Source organism: Crocuta crocuta, unplaced genomic scaffold (assembly GCF_008692635.1).
Source record: "Crocuta crocuta isolate KB4526 unplaced genomic scaffold, BGI_CrCroc_1.0 scaffold131, whole genome shotgun sequence".
Classification (NCBI taxonomy): domain Eukaryota; kingdom Metazoa; phylum Chordata; class Mammalia; order Carnivora; family Hyaenidae; genus Crocuta; species Crocuta crocuta.
Genome location: NW_027528977.1, coordinates 10036800 through 10054174, shown reverse-complemented (window position 1 = coordinate 10054174; position 17375 = coordinate 10036800). Strand labels below are relative to the sequence as shown.

General features: G+C 36.5%; 1 protein-coding gene across 7 annotated transcripts in view; it reads right to left on the bottom strand.

Annotated features, from left to right (window-relative positions):
- The window catches only part of UIMC1 (ubiquitin interaction motif containing 1), a 135963-nt gene that overhangs the window by 30464 nt on the left and 88124 nt on the right, over positions 1-17375 (bottom strand). For all 7 annotated transcript variants that reach the window (XM_077757261.1, XM_077757260.1, XM_077757259.1 and 4 more), the window contains 2 exons: positions 13068-13171; positions 6583-6733 (listed from right to left, as the gene is read on the bottom strand). In XM_077757261.1, the coding sequence (XP_077613387.1) occupies positions 6583-6733; positions 13068-13171 (255 nt within the window). The remainder of the gene's footprint in view (positions 1-6582; positions 6734-13067; positions 13172-17375) is intronic.

Below are 17375 nucleotides of genomic sequence, written 5' to 3'. Positions count from 1 at the left end.
CATGGCGACCTAAAACATGCTAAATACATTAACAGTTAAGTAAATGGAGGCCAATTCAGATCACAGAATATTTAGGATTAAAAATATTTTTACAGACAGGTGGGGAGCTCCATCAGTTAAACATCTGACTTTGGCTCAGGTCATGATCTCATGGTCCAAGAGTTCAAGCCCCATATCAGGCTCTCTGCTGTCAGCATAGAGCCTGCTTCAGATCCTCTGTCCCCATCTCTTTGCCCCTCCCCCACTACGAGTGTGCTCTCTCTCTCAAAAGTAATTAAACGTGAAAAAACCATATATTATTTTTCTTTCAGAATCCAGACCAAAACACATCTAGGATCTGGCGTCCTTTCATTAGATTTTTTTTGTGTTGCCTTTACTTTTTTAGTTTTTACTTTATTATTTTTTATTTTATTAATTTTCTTCCTCCAAGATGACAAGATAAAGGAATTTACCCCAAAAGAAAGAACAGGAAGAAATGACAAGCAGGAACTTAACAACTTATTCATGATAATAAGTACTAGCTGGGGTTGAAAAAACAATAGAATCCCTTTCTGCAGAGAGAAAAGAAGCAAAATCTAGTCAGGACAAAATTAAAAATGCTATAACTGAGATGCAATCTCAAATGGCTGCCATGGCAGCAAGGATGGATGAAGCACAGCAGTAAATCAGAAATATAGAGGGCAAACTTTTAGAGAATAATGAAGCAGAAAAAAAGAGGGAGAGTAAGGCAAAAGAGCACGATATAAAAATTAGACAACTCAGTGACCCTAAAAATAAATAACATCAGAATCATAGGGATCCCAAAAGATGAAGACAGAAAAAGGGGCAGAAGTTTTTTGTTGAGTAAATCATAGCAGAAAACTTTCCTAACCTAAGTAAGGAAAGACAAAGGCATCAAAATCCTGGAAACACAGAGAATTCCCATTAGACTCAACAAAACTGACCATCAACAAGGCATTATCACAGTCAAATTCACAAAATACTCAGGCAAGGAAAGAATCATGAGAGGAACAAGGGAAAAAATTTCTTAACCTACAAGGAAAACAGATCAGGTTCACAGCAGACCTATCGACAGAACCTTGGCAGGCCAAAAGGAGTGGCAGGATATATTCAATGTGCTGAATTGGAAAAATATGCAGCCAAGAATTCTTTATCCAGCAAGGCTGTCATTCAAAACAGAGGGAGAGATAAAAAGTTTCCCAAACAAAAACTAAAGGAGTTCATGACAACTAAACCAGCCCTGCAAGAAATTTTAAGGGGGATTCTTTGAAGGAAGAAAAGATGAAACAAAACAAAAAAGACCAAAACCAGCAAAGACTAGAAAGTACCAGAAAACACCATCAGAAACTCCAACTATATAGGCAACACAATGGCAGTAAATTCGTATCATTCAGCACTTACTCTAAATATCAATGGACTAAATGCTCCAATCAAAAGACATAGGATAACAGAATGGATAAAAAAACAAGATCCACTTAGATGCTGTTTACGAGACCCATTTTAGACCTAAAGGCACCTTCAGATTGAAGTAAAGGGATGGAGAACCATCTATCATGCTAACAGTCCACAAAAAGAAAGTTGGAGTAGCCATACTTATATCAGACAACCTAGATTTTAAAATAAAGACAGTTAGGAGAGATGAAGAAGAACCTTATATTATAATTAAGGGATCTATCCAGCAAGAACATCTAACAATTCTAAACATTTGTGCCCCAAATGTGAGAGCACCCAAATATATAAATCAATTAATCATAAACATACAGAAACTCATTGATAATAATACCATAATCATAGGGGACTTCAAGACCTCACTTACAGCAATGGACAGATCATCTCAACAGAAAATCAACAAGGAAACAAAGGCTTTGAATGATACACTGGACCAGATGGACTTAACAGATATATTCAGAACGTTTCATCCTAAGCAGCAGAATTCACATTCTTCTTGAGTACACATGGAACATTCTCCAGAACAGATCACATACTAGCACACAAATCAGCCCTCAACAAGTACAAAAAATCGAGATCATACATGCATGTTTTCAGACCACAACACTATGAAACTCAAAATCAACCATAAGAAAAAATTTGAAAGACAACAAATACTTGGAGACTAAAGAACATCCTACTAAAGAATGAATGGGCTAACCAAGAAGTTAAAGAGGAAATTAAAAAGTACACGGAAGCCAGTGAAAATTATAACACTACAGCCCAAAACCTCTGGGATGTAGCAAAGGAGGTCATAAGAGGGAAGTACATAGCAATCCTTCCTAAAGAAGGAAGAAAGGTCTCAGATATACAACCTAACCTTACACTTTAAATAGCTGGAAAAAGAACAGCAAATAAAACCAGCAGAAGACAGGACATAATAAGGATTAGAGCAAAAATCAATGGTATCAAAATTAAAAAACAAAACAACAACAAAAAAAAACACCACAACAGTAGAATAGATCAATGAAACCAGGAGCAGGTTCTTTGAAAAAATTAACAAAACTGATAAACCCCTAACCATTTTGATCAAAAAGATAAAGTAAAGGACCCAAATAAACAAAATCAAGAATGAAAGAGGAGAGATCACAACTAACACTGCAGAAATACAAACAAGAAAATATTATGAGCAATTACATATATATACGGTGTCAACAATCTGGAAGAAATGGACACAGTCCTACAAACATATAAACTACCAAAACTGAAACATGAAAAAATAGAAAATTTGAACAGATCCATAACCAGTAAAGAAGTTGAATTCCTAATCAAAAATCTCCGAAAAGACAAGAGTTCAGGGCCAGATGGCTTTCCAGGGGAATTCTAGCAAACATTTAAAGAAGAGTTAACACCTATTCTTTTGAAGTTGTTCCAAAAATAGAAATAGAAGGAAAACTTCCAAACTCATTCTATAAGGCCAGCATTACCCTGATTCCAAACCCAGACGAAGGCCCCACTAAAAAAGAGAACTACAAACCAATTTCCCTGACGAACATGGATCCAAAAATCCTCAACAAGATACACTAGCCAGCAGGTTCCAACAATACGTTAAAAGAATTATTCACCATGACCAAGTGGGATTTAAACCTGGGATGTAGGGCTGGTTCAATTATCTGCAAAACAATCAATGTGATACATCACATCAATAAAAGAAAGGACAAGAACACCCTCTCAATAGATGCAGAGAAAGTATTTGACAAAATACAGCATCCTTTCTTGATAAAAACCCTCAAGAAAGCAGGGATAGAAAGATCATACCTCAATCATAAAGCCATATAGGAAAGATCCAACACTAATATCATCCTGAATGAGGAAAAACTGAGAGTTTTCTCCCTAAGTCAGGAACACAACAGGAATGTCTACTCTCACCACTGCCCACATAATATTGGAAGTCCTAGCCTTAGCAATCAGACAACATAAAGGAGTAAAATGCATCAAAATCATCAACGAGGAAGTCAAACCTGCACTCTTCGCAGATGATATGATACTCTATATGGAAAACCCAAAAGATTCCACCAAAAAACTGCCAGAACTGATCCATGAATTCAGCAAAGTTGAAGGATATAAAATTAATGCACAGAAACTGGTTGTATTTCTATATACCAATAATGAAGCAACAGAAAGAGAAATCAAGGAATTGATCCCATTTACAATTGCACCAAAACCCATAAAATACCTAGGAATAAACCTAAACAAAGAGGTGAAAAATCTATACACTGAAAACTATAGAAAGCATATGAAAAAAACTGAAGACACAAAAAAATCGAAAAATACTCCATGCTCATGGATTGGAACAACAAATATTGTTAAAATTCAATACTTCCCAAAGCAATCTACATATTCAATGCAATCCCTACCAAATAATACCAGCATTCTTCACAGAGCTAGAACAAACAATCCTAAAATTTGTATGGAACCAGAAAAGACCTGGAATAGCCAAAGTAATGTTGAAAAAGAAAACCAAAGCTGGTGGTATCTCAATCTGGGACCTTCAAGCTGTATTACAAAGCTGTAATCATCAAGACAGTATGATACTGGCACAAAAACAGACACATAGATCAATAGAACAGAAGAGAGAACCTAGAAATGGACCCACAAACGTATGGCCAACTAATCTTTGACAAAGCAGGAAATAATATCCAATGGAAGAAAGACAGTCTCTTCACAAACAGTGTTGGGAAAGCTGGAGAGCAACATGCAGATGAAACGGGACCACTTTCTTACACCACATACAAAAAGAAACTCAAAATAGATGAAAGATCTAAATGTAAGACAGGGAGCCATCAAAATCCTTGAGAAGAAAGCAGGCAAAATCCTCTCTGAGGATTTGCTGCTCAGCTGCAGCAACTTCTTAACACATCTCCGGAAGCAACGGAAACAAAAGTAAAAATGAACTACTGGGACCTCATCAAAATAAAAAGTTTCTACACAGCAAAGGAAATAATCAGCAAAACTAAATGGCAACCAAAAGAATGGAAGAAGATATTTGCAAATGACATATCAGATAAAGGGTTGGTATCAAAAATCTATAAACAACTTATCAAATGCAACACCCCAAATCCAAATAAACCAGTCAAGAAATGGGCCAAAGACATGAATAGACACTTCTCCAAAGAAGACATCCAGATGGCTAACACTTGAAAACATGCTCTACATCACTCATCATCAAGGAAATACAAACTAAAACCACAATGACATACCACTTCACAACAGTCAGAATGGCTAAAATTAACAACTCAGGAAACAACAGATGTTGGTGAGGATGCAGAGAAAGAGGATCTCTTTTACGCTGCTGGTGGAAATGCAAACTAGTGCAGCCATTCTGAAAAACAGTATGGAGGTTCTTGAAAAGTTAAAAATAGAACTACCCTAGGACCCAGCAACTATACTACTAGGTATTTATGCAAGGGATATAGGTGTGCTGTTTCGAAGGGGCACATGCACCTTGATGTTTATAGCAGTGCTATCAACAATAGCCAAAGTACAGAAAGCCAAACAGCCAAATGTCCACTGACAGGTGAATGGATAAAGAAGATGTGGTATACATATATAAATGGAGTATTACTCGGCAATCAAAAAGAGTGAAACTTTTACCATTTACAACTATGTGGATGGAACTAGAGGGTATTATGCTAAGTTAAATTAGTCAAATTTCACTTAGCAGATGAAAGACAAGTATCATATGAATTCACTCATATGTGGAATTGAAGATACAAAACAGATTAACATAAGGGAAGGGAAGCAAAAATAACATAAAAACAAGGAGGGAGACAAAGCAGAGGAGACTCTTAAATACAGAGAACAAACTGAGGGTTGCTGAAGGGATTATGAGTGGGGGAATGGGCTAAATGGGTAAGGGGCATTAAGGATGGCATTTGTTGGTATGAGCACTGGGTATTATACACAGGGGATGAATCATTGGGATCTACTCCTAAAATCATTATTGTACTATATGCTAAATAACTTGGATATAAATAAGTAAATACATAAATAAAAATGTCATTTTTGTGACATTGGGAAAAATTTATGCTATTAGTAGAAAAAGCAAAATATAAAATTTTACAGATAGTGAGAGTTCAACTATATAAAAAGTATATCTGCACATGGAAAGATCTAAATTTACTGCTAAATTTAAAAAGGCAAATTACAGAATAATATATATCCTAGCATGGTCCCATTTATGTAAGTAGTATGTGACTCATTTTAAGTATTTAATAAATATAAACAATTATTACAATGAACATGTACTACTTTGTAATCAGAAAAACTACAAATTTATTTAATTATAAATTTAGGTACTTCATTACATAATAAATACAAAGTGGTTACATCGGAAAAATTAAGTAACAGTGGCCTTCTTTCCTGGAAATCTTACCTTACAAAATACTTCACAATTATACAATTGCAGAATAATTACTTCCAAGTTATGGGCATCAAGTAGGACTAAGAAGTGTAACACTTCTTAGACAGAAAGGTGAGACTGGAAGTGTTAATGGACTGTGATGAACAAGAAGACTCTTGGTCAATATCTTACACTTCACCAAAACTAAGGTTTTTGATGTACTCTTCAAGAGATAACCAACAGTTCCATGGTGATACAGCAGAGACATATAGGACATGAACAGAAATGAGGAGATACTTTTTGGCTTCTGTTTTTAGTTAGGATTTCTACACACACAAATAAACCCACAAGGGATTTATTTTGAATTTAAAAAAATGGGCAACTCTTCTAACACTATGTGCTAATTTTACTTCAATTTTGAAAAAAACAGTCAACTCTAGAACTTAATTCCTCAAGCTCCATAGGAATCTCAACATTCGAATATAAAAGATGAAATGTTTCCATGGCATCACACTGATTTTTGGCCCACCTATACCAAAATGAAAGATTTTTCCATTCCCTTTCTCCTGAGTATGTGCAATAGGAGAGCACACCTGCCAAAGAAATAAAGAACAGAGACAGGAAAGAGAAAAATACAAACCCAACAACTTTAACTTTGAGGAAGAGTGGTCTGTTTTTCCTATACTGTATTATAGAGGATTACAAAACTACCATGCAAAGAAAAGAATTTGATAGATCCTGGTAAGTCTTACCTGTACCCTGCCCTATTCCATTGCAGTACATGGCATGTCGCTCAATCTTTGTGGGTGGAAAGTCTTGGTCACATAGTGGGCAGGACACCTGGGTACTGGATGAGACAGTAGAAATAGGTATTTCCTTGTCAGCATTTTCCCCATTATCAACCTGAAGAAAAAAAAATGGCAACTGTAATAACTTTAATTTATAAAATATCTTTTCCCTCAAAGAACTGCAAGAGAGTTCATCCCATATTTCATTTACTTCCTAAGAAAATACCAATCACTTTGCCAAATTTGGGTCTGAAGATTGGGAGATACACTAATATAGTTAATACTTATTCTGCATACTATATGCTAAGTATTCTGCATGTAACAGTCATTTAATTCTCATAGTAATCTTACAAAGGTATTAACATAATCTTTCTTACACATGAAGAAAGCATTGTCTGAAACCGTAAAGCAACTTGCCCAAAGTTAGAGAACAAAGAAGAGGCAGAGCTGAAATTCAAACCAAGGACTATTTGGCTCCAAATCTGAGGACATTCCTCTTTATCATGCTCTTAGGTCAGTATGCTGTGTCTGCTGTGTTTTCAATCTACATTATCAACAGCATCTCAACGAAAATTTGTCCATTTCATAAAAGAACTGTGGGGATTCCAAGTGACTTCAGACATAGAGTCAGGAAAGAAAAGAGTTCTAAGCAAAAGGAACGTAACTAAAATTTAAGAGCTAGGCCTCACCTTACCCAGTAAGACATACCACCTCTTCTGCTTTATCTGTGACTTCTGGGTTAAAAGAGGAAATAGAACTAAGACCCAAATATTTAAGAGGCCTCAAATAAAAATCATTAAGACAATTCTGCCAAAACCATTCTTATACCTTCTCTCTCCTTATTCCTCTCAGTATTTTATAATCACCATTTTAACTACAGTTGCCCAGTGTTTCTGAGAGGCAGTTTTATTTTACCTTTACAGGTCACAGCCAAGAACTCTGCAGTGATTAATTCAACAGTATGCGTGAGCACTGCAGCACCACTGCCTAACACTTGCTTCAAAGGACAGCATGTCCTAACCAATCAATGTGAAACTGTCCTGCATAGCCAGCCACTGCTTCCACTTAAGAGCAAGGAACACCTGGCTCTTAAGAGTATGCCTTACTATGGGGAAAAAATACACCCTCTTCTAAGAGGTACAAGGACCAAAACTGCAATGGGTAGATTATTTGAGCTCTGAGGCAACTGGGATTGTTTTTTGTTTTGTTTTGTGTGTGTGTGTGTGTGTGTGTGTGTGTGTGTGTGTGTGTTTATTTAATCCACCCTTAAAATCTACTGCCTGTGAGAGAAGGACAGATACCATATGTTTGTGCATATAGGTGGATTAGGAGGAACTTAACAGAGGGCCATGGGGGAGGAGAAGGGAGAAAATAGTTGGGGAAAGGGAGGGAGGCAAACCATGAGAGACTCTTGAATGCTAAGAACAAACTGAGGGCTGATGGGGGTGGAGGAGAGGGGAAAGGGGGGTGATGGGCATGGAGGAGGGCACTTATTGGGATGAGCACTGGATATTATATGGAAACCAACTTGACAATAAACTATTTAAGAAAAAAAAAGTTAACAAAAATCTACTGCCTGTGAATGAAATCCAACAGAGGGAAACAGGACATCTAAATATCAAGTCAAACAGTTTCTCCAACTGCCAGAAAATGTTTTCAACACACCTGCCTTTTACTTGAAAAGACATACTGTGAAAGGGGAAAAGGAGAAAAACAACTAACAGTGGTTGAGTTCATATTCTATACTAGGCTTGGGCAAGAATTTTCCATACCTGTCCCTCACAACCAAACTGGCTCCAGTATTACAGAAGAGGAAATTGAGTTTTGTTTGAAAGGTAAAGTAACCTGATAATCACAAAGTTAGCAAGTGGTCAATCTAAACTTGAACCCAGGCTTGTGTGGCATCAAAACATTAGTATTTCCATTTTACTGTACTGTAGCAAAAGCAAAAAAACATCCCCTCTACTTTGTTTCTGGAAGCTGACACTGCCAACTATTAGGGGATTATCTGGTTATATTATTCTACTCTAAAAGGTCGGGAGAACCAAATGTGTCTGGAAGTTCTGGATGTTATTTATTCCAACCTTAATCACTTGGCTTTTCAGAAACCCAGGGTCCTCTGTTCATAAATATTACAAGGAAAAGTTGTCTTACATGTGCAAAGCCATTTGAACAGAGGGGAGAAAAACCAATATACCCTAAAATTTGCAAGTAGTCTTGAGTTACTGAAAGTTAATGGCAATTGAGTAGTTACTTGGCATTCTAAAGTTCACTAAGCACAGAAATGTTATATGACATGAATGTCACTGGTGCTCACACCCAGCACTACACTCCTTTGTATTCATCACCGGCTCTGTCAAATGCACAGAATGTACCTTCGACTATTAATGTATTCAAGAGGGAGTAGTCTATTATTGTCTTATTGTGAATACAAGACCACTTCCAATCATTGTTCACAGGCAACCCAGAAGGTTTCTGAACATTTTTATATAAAGTAAGATTTTTTTCAACACCATTTAAAACTTCTATTTAAATATTAACTACAATGGAGGAACCGCAAGAGGAAAAAATATAAGTAAGCAGGTTTTATTAGGGCTGTGTAGTCAGGGATTCAGTCTTTGAAGAGCTGTCTCTACTTCTTTTAAAATATTATACAGTCATTTCTCAACAAAGTACTTGAATCCTGAATCTTGATCTCTTAAAGGTTAGTCCTTACCTTCCGGCCTCAAAAGAAACCTCACTTCAAGAAATGAACCAAGTGAAAATAAAAGTACCTCCTACAAGTCAATACCCCGTCCAACTCCCCCACCCAGTTTATCTAAACAGAAAGCTATTTAGTTAGATCTTTCCCCTCTTTCCACAGGACTCACCAGAATTTACTTAAAAACCCAACTGATTACACCAACTGTTTGATTCTGAATAACTCCTATTAACTTTTCTGAGAAAAGATTATCTGAAACTCCAACCAAGGGATTCTCTCAGGCAAGATATTCAGAAAATATTATTTCCAAAGGAAACTGACCACTGCAGGAAATCAAATTAAGAAGGATTACAGTTCTGCCATGGTATTCCAAATAGCTCAAATACTGCTGAGCAATTCTCTGTCATTAATAAGCTAGTATCACTAACAGCCACAATATATTACAAAGCAGTAAAATAATAACTGATTTCACATGCATACTTCTACTTGTGCCAAATCTCTGCTACGTGTTTTATATTCTTTATCTAATCTTCAGAGCAACCCAGTAAAATAGGTTATTTTTTTGTCTCCATTTTACATATGAAGAACTGAAATTCAAAAAAGCATTCTTTTTTTTTTCTTACAAATAGTTTATTGTCAAATTAGTTTCCACATTAACACTCAGTGCTCATCCCCAAAGTGCCCTCCTCCATGCCCATCCCCCCTCCCCCCCACATCCATCAGTCCTCAGTTTTTGTCAGCATTCAAGAGTCTCTCATGGTTTGCCTCTCTCCCTTTCCCCCCACCATTTCCGCCCTTCTTCTCCCCCTTGTTCCTCCATCAAGTTCCTCCTAATCCTCCTATACATGCAAACATATGGTATTTGTCCTTCTCTGCCTGACTTATTTCGCTCAGCATAACACCCTCAAGGTCCATCCATGTTGCTACACATGGCCAGATTTCATTGTTTCTCATTGCCATGTAGTATTCCATGGTATAGATAAACCACATCTTCTTGATCCATTCGTCCGTGGATGGACACTTAGGCTCTTTCCATGTTTTAGCTATTGTGGAGAGTGCTGCTATGAACATTGGGGTACATGTGCTCCTATGCCTCAGCATTTCTGTATCCCTTGGGTAAATTCCTAGCAGTGCTATTGCTGGGTCATAGGGGAGTTCTATTGTTAGTTTCCTGAGGAACCTCCACACTGTTTTCCAGAGGGGCTGTACCAGTTTACATTCCCACCAACAGTGTAGGAGGGTGCCCGTTTCTCCACATCCTCGCCAGCATCTAGAGTTCTCTGATTTGCTCATTTTAGCCACTCTGACTGGTGTGAGGTGGTATCTCAGTGTGGTTTTGATTTGTATTTCCCTGATGAGGAGGGAAAAAGCATTCTTCTTCTATGTTCCCCTAAAGCCGTAGGCATCTCTCTATCATTACATTTGTCAGACGACATTATAATTATCTATGTGTCTATCTCCTCCCTTACCACCATAAGGGACTGTTTTTGTTTTTTGTTTTTGTCGTGGTATCCCAAGAGTCTAAAACAATGACTGACATACAGTACACAAATTATAATATCTGTCAAATATATGAAACGAATAAAACAATAAAGTCCAATGCTCAAACTCCTTGCACTATACCATACCACCTTCCAATAAAGAAATTTTAGGACAAATGAACCTCTACAGAGATTCCAAGAACAAGAGACCATACCCAATATACTATCTTTGTGTTCATAAAATGTTCAGATTCCACCTTTCTAATAAGAGACTTGTAACTAGTAGGTGATTACTCAATCACTTAAAAATTACAGTATGTCTAACATTTTTTAATAGAAATTTCTAAGACTATTTTACAGACATCTATATACACCAGCAAACAGCAACACCGAAAAGAGGACATCCAATGTGAGAAAGGCCATAGAACTCCATCCATTTGATGTGTAGCAGTGCAGACACAAACAGTAGAAATCCTAAATAGGGTTTGTGGTGTTTTTTGTTTTTTAATTTTTAGTGTTTATTTTTGAGAGAGACAGAGTGCAAACAGGGGAGGGGCAGAGAGAGGGAGACACTGAATCTGAAGCAGGCTCCAGGCTCTGAATATTAGTTCGATGTAGGGCTCAAACTCAAGAACCACGCGATCATGACCTGAGCTGAAGTTGAACACCTGACAACTGAGCCACCAGGTGTCCCAGGGTTCATGCTCTCTGCCCCAAAACAAAGAACAGTCTCCTTTGTAGTCACAGATGGGTAAGAAATCAGCCTTGATAAACAAAAGGACTGTAGGGTTTCTTCTGTAGTTAAAATGACTATGTTAGTATCACTCTGTTCTCCATCCCCATTTACAAGGTTCTGGTCCCTCCCTGGGAAGCCATTTTGACATTATCTAGCAGGATCTGTCCTCAGTCACTCTGTTGCAGAGTGTCACCATCTTCCCTACCACCGCTAGCATCAGGGAATCTTGTCTTGGTCTGTCAGTTGTGACAGACCAGGTTCCAGGGAACCAACCAGTGTGCATGATTCATGAAAGCAGAATTTCTACCCAGTTACCTGCAATGGCAGAGACTAGGGAGGGATCTACCTTCTATTGTAAAAACTGTTTTCAAAAAACCTAGACTATAAAAAGGAATAAGAGAAAGAAACCTTTTTTTTTAATGCTCAGGATAAGATAGCATACACAAATGTAACCAAAATATTTATCTATAGAAAAATCAGTTTAATTCTCAGGCTACTTTTCAGAACAACAGATTTTAAAGATTCTAAAATTTTTAAGATTCTTGGTAAATTACTTTGTCAGGCTCAATATGAAAAATATTTACTGAAAATCTTACTTAGAAGTATGAACTTGTGGGGCACCTGGAGGGCTCAGTTGGTTGAGCGCCCAACTATTAATTTTGGCTCAGGTCATGATCCTAGGGTTGTAGGACTGACCGCCATATCATGCTCCACACTGAGCACAAAGACTGCTTAAGGTTCTCTCTGTCTCCCTCTGCCNCTCTCTCTCTCTAAAAAAAAAAAAAATAATAATAATAATAATAATAATAATAATAGAAAAATGAACTTATATCATCCATCTCTACAGTTGATGCCAGATATGTGAAGTTAGGAAAGGTAATATAGCAAACAAAGATTTATTTTTTTTTTAATGCTGCTATCCTGATTTTGTATTTCTTTTTTCTTTTTGAAGTTTACTTATTCATTTTGAGAGAGAGAGACAAAGAGAGCAGAGCTCTGATGCAGGGATCGAACTCACGATCATGAGGTCATGACCTGAGCCAAAATCACAAGTCAGAGACACCTAGCTGACTGACCCATCCAGGTACCCCCTGACTTTGCACTTCTGATCACGTCTAGAAATGAGGGCTGAAAGTTACATCATAAATACAGTGGTTTCTTCTAAGATTGTTCATTTCTGTTACTTATCAGTAATTTAACAGAAAATATCCCAGATTTTGGAGATAAACCAGTGTTCTAATTCTAGTTTTACCATTATTAGCATTTTGAATATGAGCAAATGACTTAAACATTCTAAGCCTCTGTTTCCCCATCTATAATAGAAAATAATAAAGCATATTAAGAAATCAAGAAATGGTAACTACTCCTATTTAAAAATAGTGAACTGAAGTGTAAGAATCTTACTCTGACATAAGTATCCCCATAACTACAATCTTCTGGCACCTAATCTTCCCAGCCAAGTCAATGTTACATCAGAGAGAGGACTACCAGGAGAAAGAAAACACTAAGAAAAATTATACAGAATATTCACCTCCTTATCTGCCATTATTATTCTTACTTCATCCAGGATCTCTCTGCTGCCTAGAGAGACTTCTTTTTCAAGGTCAAAAGTTTCAGAAGAACTTAGTGGTGTCTCTGTAATTTAAAAAGTTAAAAAGTCATTAATTTCCATAGTTAAAAAAAAAAAAACACCCTTAAGCTTAGGGTATAATACTGAGTGGTAATATAGATCTAGTTTGTTTCTTCTTAAAGCTTTAGTGAGGTACAAATTACATACAACAGAATTCACCAATTATCCGTATAGAGTTTAATGAGTTTTGACGAATGTATACAATTTACACATGGTATTATTTATACCATGTAACCACCAAAATCAAGATATAAAACATTTGTAAGCACCCAAAAAGTTCTCCTGTACCCATGTGCAGTGAATTCCCCACTGTGTGGCTCCCTCAATGACCAATCTAATTTACAATCCTATAGTTTTCCCTTTTCTAGAAGGTCACATAAATGAAATCCTACAGTGTGCCATCTTTTGTGTCTGATTTCTTTCATTTAGTATAATGTGTTTCAAAAGCACTCATATTGTTACATATCAGTAGTTCATTCCTTCTTACTGCTGAGTAGTGGTATTCTACTATATGGATGTATCACAATTTCTTTATCCATTCATCAGTTAATCCATCTGGCTTCTTTTCAGCATAGTTCTGTTATTAAAATATATTTATTTTGATTGAAAACAAAAAAACTGCCGAAGTTAGTTCTAAGGTTAAAAGGATGACTAGAGAAGACAAAAACTGGGAGCAAACACAGAAAAGACATTCCAGACAAAAATATGCCTTTCTTTAATATATTCTTTAGGGAGCATCTATTTGTTCAACATTAACTCAGCAAATATTTATGAATAACAAGTTCCAGGTACCACATAGGCTATAAGCAATATGGAGATATAAATATAAGATGGGATACCTCCCAGGTTAGTTCAGGAGTCAGCAATATATAGCTATGGGCCAAAACCAGCCAGTTTCCTGTTTTTGTAAATAAAGTTTTATTGGAACACAGTCACATACATTCTTCTTTTTATTTTATGGTTGCTTTTGTGCTAAAATGGTAGCGCTGAGTAGTTTCAGTGGCAGAGATGAGTAGTTTATCCCACAAAGCTTAAAATATCTGTCTAGCCTTTTACAGAAAAGTCTGCCGACCTCTGGTTGGAACACTTATCACTTAATATAACAAAAGAACAGTAACTCTATGTCAAAAAAGGACAACAAATCTGGAAAAGAAACTTGTCCCAGAATACAAATACAAATCCAGTAAGTTCTCTCTTATCTATACTGTATGTACGGTATCTGTACCGTACATACAGTATCATCTGTATATAGTTAGTATCATCTAACTAACTGATACTTCTGTTCTTCATAAGTACAATGAATGGCCAATATTGGGCAAATAAAGTACCTATAAGATACTGAGGTTTTCTTTTCAATCATCAAAGAGGGACTAAATATTTTTCTACTGTTAACTGTATTTCTATACCTTAAAATTTTTTTGAAAAATGAATACACATGCGCACACACAGATTTTACCACCTTGATGGAAAAAGGCTTATAGTGCATAAACTTCAAAGTCTTCTTTGTTGGAACCTCCCTCTACTTGCCAGAGGAGATGCTGCCCAGTTCATAAATTGTTTAATAAAAACAAAACAAAACAAAACAAAAAAAAAAGAGAAACTCTTTTGCCAAGTTTCCCTGAGATATCGTACCAAAAAAGATAGTCTGTTAAAAAATCAAAGCTACTCGGGGCGCCTGGGTGGCTTAGTCGGTTAAGCGTCCGACTTTCGCTTAGGTCATGATCTCGCGGTTCGTGGGTTTGAGCCCCGCGTCGGGCTCTGAGCTGACTGTCAGCTCAGAGCCTGGAGCCTATTTCAGAGTCTGTATCTCTCTCTCTCTCTGACCCTCTCCTACTCACGCTGTCTCTCTCTCTCTCTCCTAGAAATAAATAAAAATATTAAAAAAAAAATCAAAGCTACTCATTGTTTGCACTACTGTAATAATAAAAAGTCTTTAATTAAGCTTTCTGTGGATCGTTGAAATATTCAACTCTAAAGACAAGACCGCATTAGCTCCTTAGAAATAAACAATACCAGGAGCATACACAATATAGGCATAAGGCATAGGCTTCTTCAACAAAGTGAGTAACTCTAAAAAGATGTGATAATTTCGAATATCAGGTCCCTGGAATTTTCAGAAATACAGGACAACACAAAATACGTAAGATGGACTACTACACTCAATCTGTATTTCATCCTTTAGAAAACATCCAAAACTCAAAATTTCCAGAAAACTTAGTTGCACAGCTTCTAAGCTATATATTTACAAAGAGATTCAGGAGTCTGGCTCCATGGAGAAGTAGTTGTACTTTCGTAGCAAAAGGAACAGTAATATTATGGAAACCTTTTGCAATCTCATTTAGAAGTGGTTTATGTCAGCAAACAGTTGGACTTAATTAGCGAGCTAATGACAGCAAGTCATGATCATAAAAGTTATCTAAGCTCAGTACTAAAGGGCGTGCTTTTCCCTCTCATTAACTAGGGCTTTCAAAATTACTGTATTTACAAGGTTCTTCCTGCAAGGTCCCAGAGTGACATCACATGCCATCATCCTAAATATACTGAGTGGGTGTGTATGTATATGTACACATACATATGTGGAGGAGATACACACACATACATCCAACGGGATGGCATAAATCAGCAATCCAAGACAGAGAAGGGGTAAAGTTTTCTTTTCACAGAGAGAGCAGAGCATCCCTGAGTAGTCCTGCCAAAATCAGAGCACTTGATTGTGGGGTCTCTTAGTGGGTATCACTAGGCAGCAATCCAAATACATTTTATATGAATGAAAAAAAAAACCAATTTCAATAAAAAACAAGATAATTAAGCTTTAAAAATAAGAAAGGCCTTTACACTATGCTGCCAAATGTTTATAGGTATTTCCCAGAATAATGTGTAAACTAAGTTTAAGTCTCTAAAGAAAAAAAAGTTGAAAGAAACCAAAATTAGAAACTATGTGTCTCTCTGATCCTGAGAGGTTATATGAGACCTAAGGGAAAACTAGGTATGACCTATTGGTAACATGTGTGCAACATTTACTGCCCAAAGAGTTTAAAGGTTATATGAGACCTAAGGGAAAACCAGGTATGACCTATGGTAACATGTGTGCAACATTTACTGCCCAAAGAGTTTAAACATTGATAGGAAGTCCCTCAATCTCACATGAATGAGGTTACTGATAAATGTAATGGACCCCAGTTTTAAGAAAAGCAAAAAAAGAAATATAAGCTAAAACAAATTCCTTAAAAAGTAGTAGCTCATTATCACAAAGTAACTCTTCATTTTATACAATGATTCAATTCAAGAGTTCCCTAAGATAATGGGAATCTTAGTTCATTTAAAATTATTTCGTAGATCAAGGTAGGTGATGAGCAAAATGGATGAAAGGGAGTAGGAGATACAGGTTTCCAGTTATGGAATGAATAACCGGTACGGCACTATTCCCTGTGTTCCAGGGAAAGTGTTCCAGGGTGACAGATGGTAACTATGCTTGTGGTGACCATAGCATAATGTACAAATCTGTCAAATCACAAGTTGTACACCTGAAACCAGTGTAACATTGTGTCAGCTATATTTCAATTAAAATAAATAAAATCCCATTAGCAGAAAAGAATTCTTTTAAAAGTTTGTTATAATTAAAGCAAAAAAATGACTTTATACATCAAAATCTATTCACGCACAACCTTGAATGAATATTTCTTGTCCCTAAAATAAGGTATCCATGTCTTTTCATCTCTACAATAACAAAAAGCAAAGTACAGTGCTTAATAGGTTAAATGTCTTATCTGAGATAAAAAATAAGTCAATGACAGAACTGTTCACAAAATTCAATTTCTGGACTCCCTGCAATAAGGAGTGAATGGCAATATAAAACTAGCAAAAGGCTCTGAGAAAATCTGTTTAATGACAGGCAGATTTGAGGACAGCTCAATTTGGAGAACCCATAAACCAAAATATAAAGTCTTCTTGCCTCTCAATGTACAATTAAATGCTATTCCTGATGCTTTGCTGCCATCTCTGATGAGGCTGGTAAGCAAACAAGTGGACAAAAGAGCCATATTAATTTCAAAACTAAAATAGCTCTAAGTGAAGATTAAGAATCAGAGCTAATGTCCATTTAAAAAGTGGGTGTGTATGTATATGTATGCATATGTGTGCATGTATATGTATGCGGAGGAGATAGACAAGCATACATCAATCACACATAAACCTCCTGAGAGTGGGTTG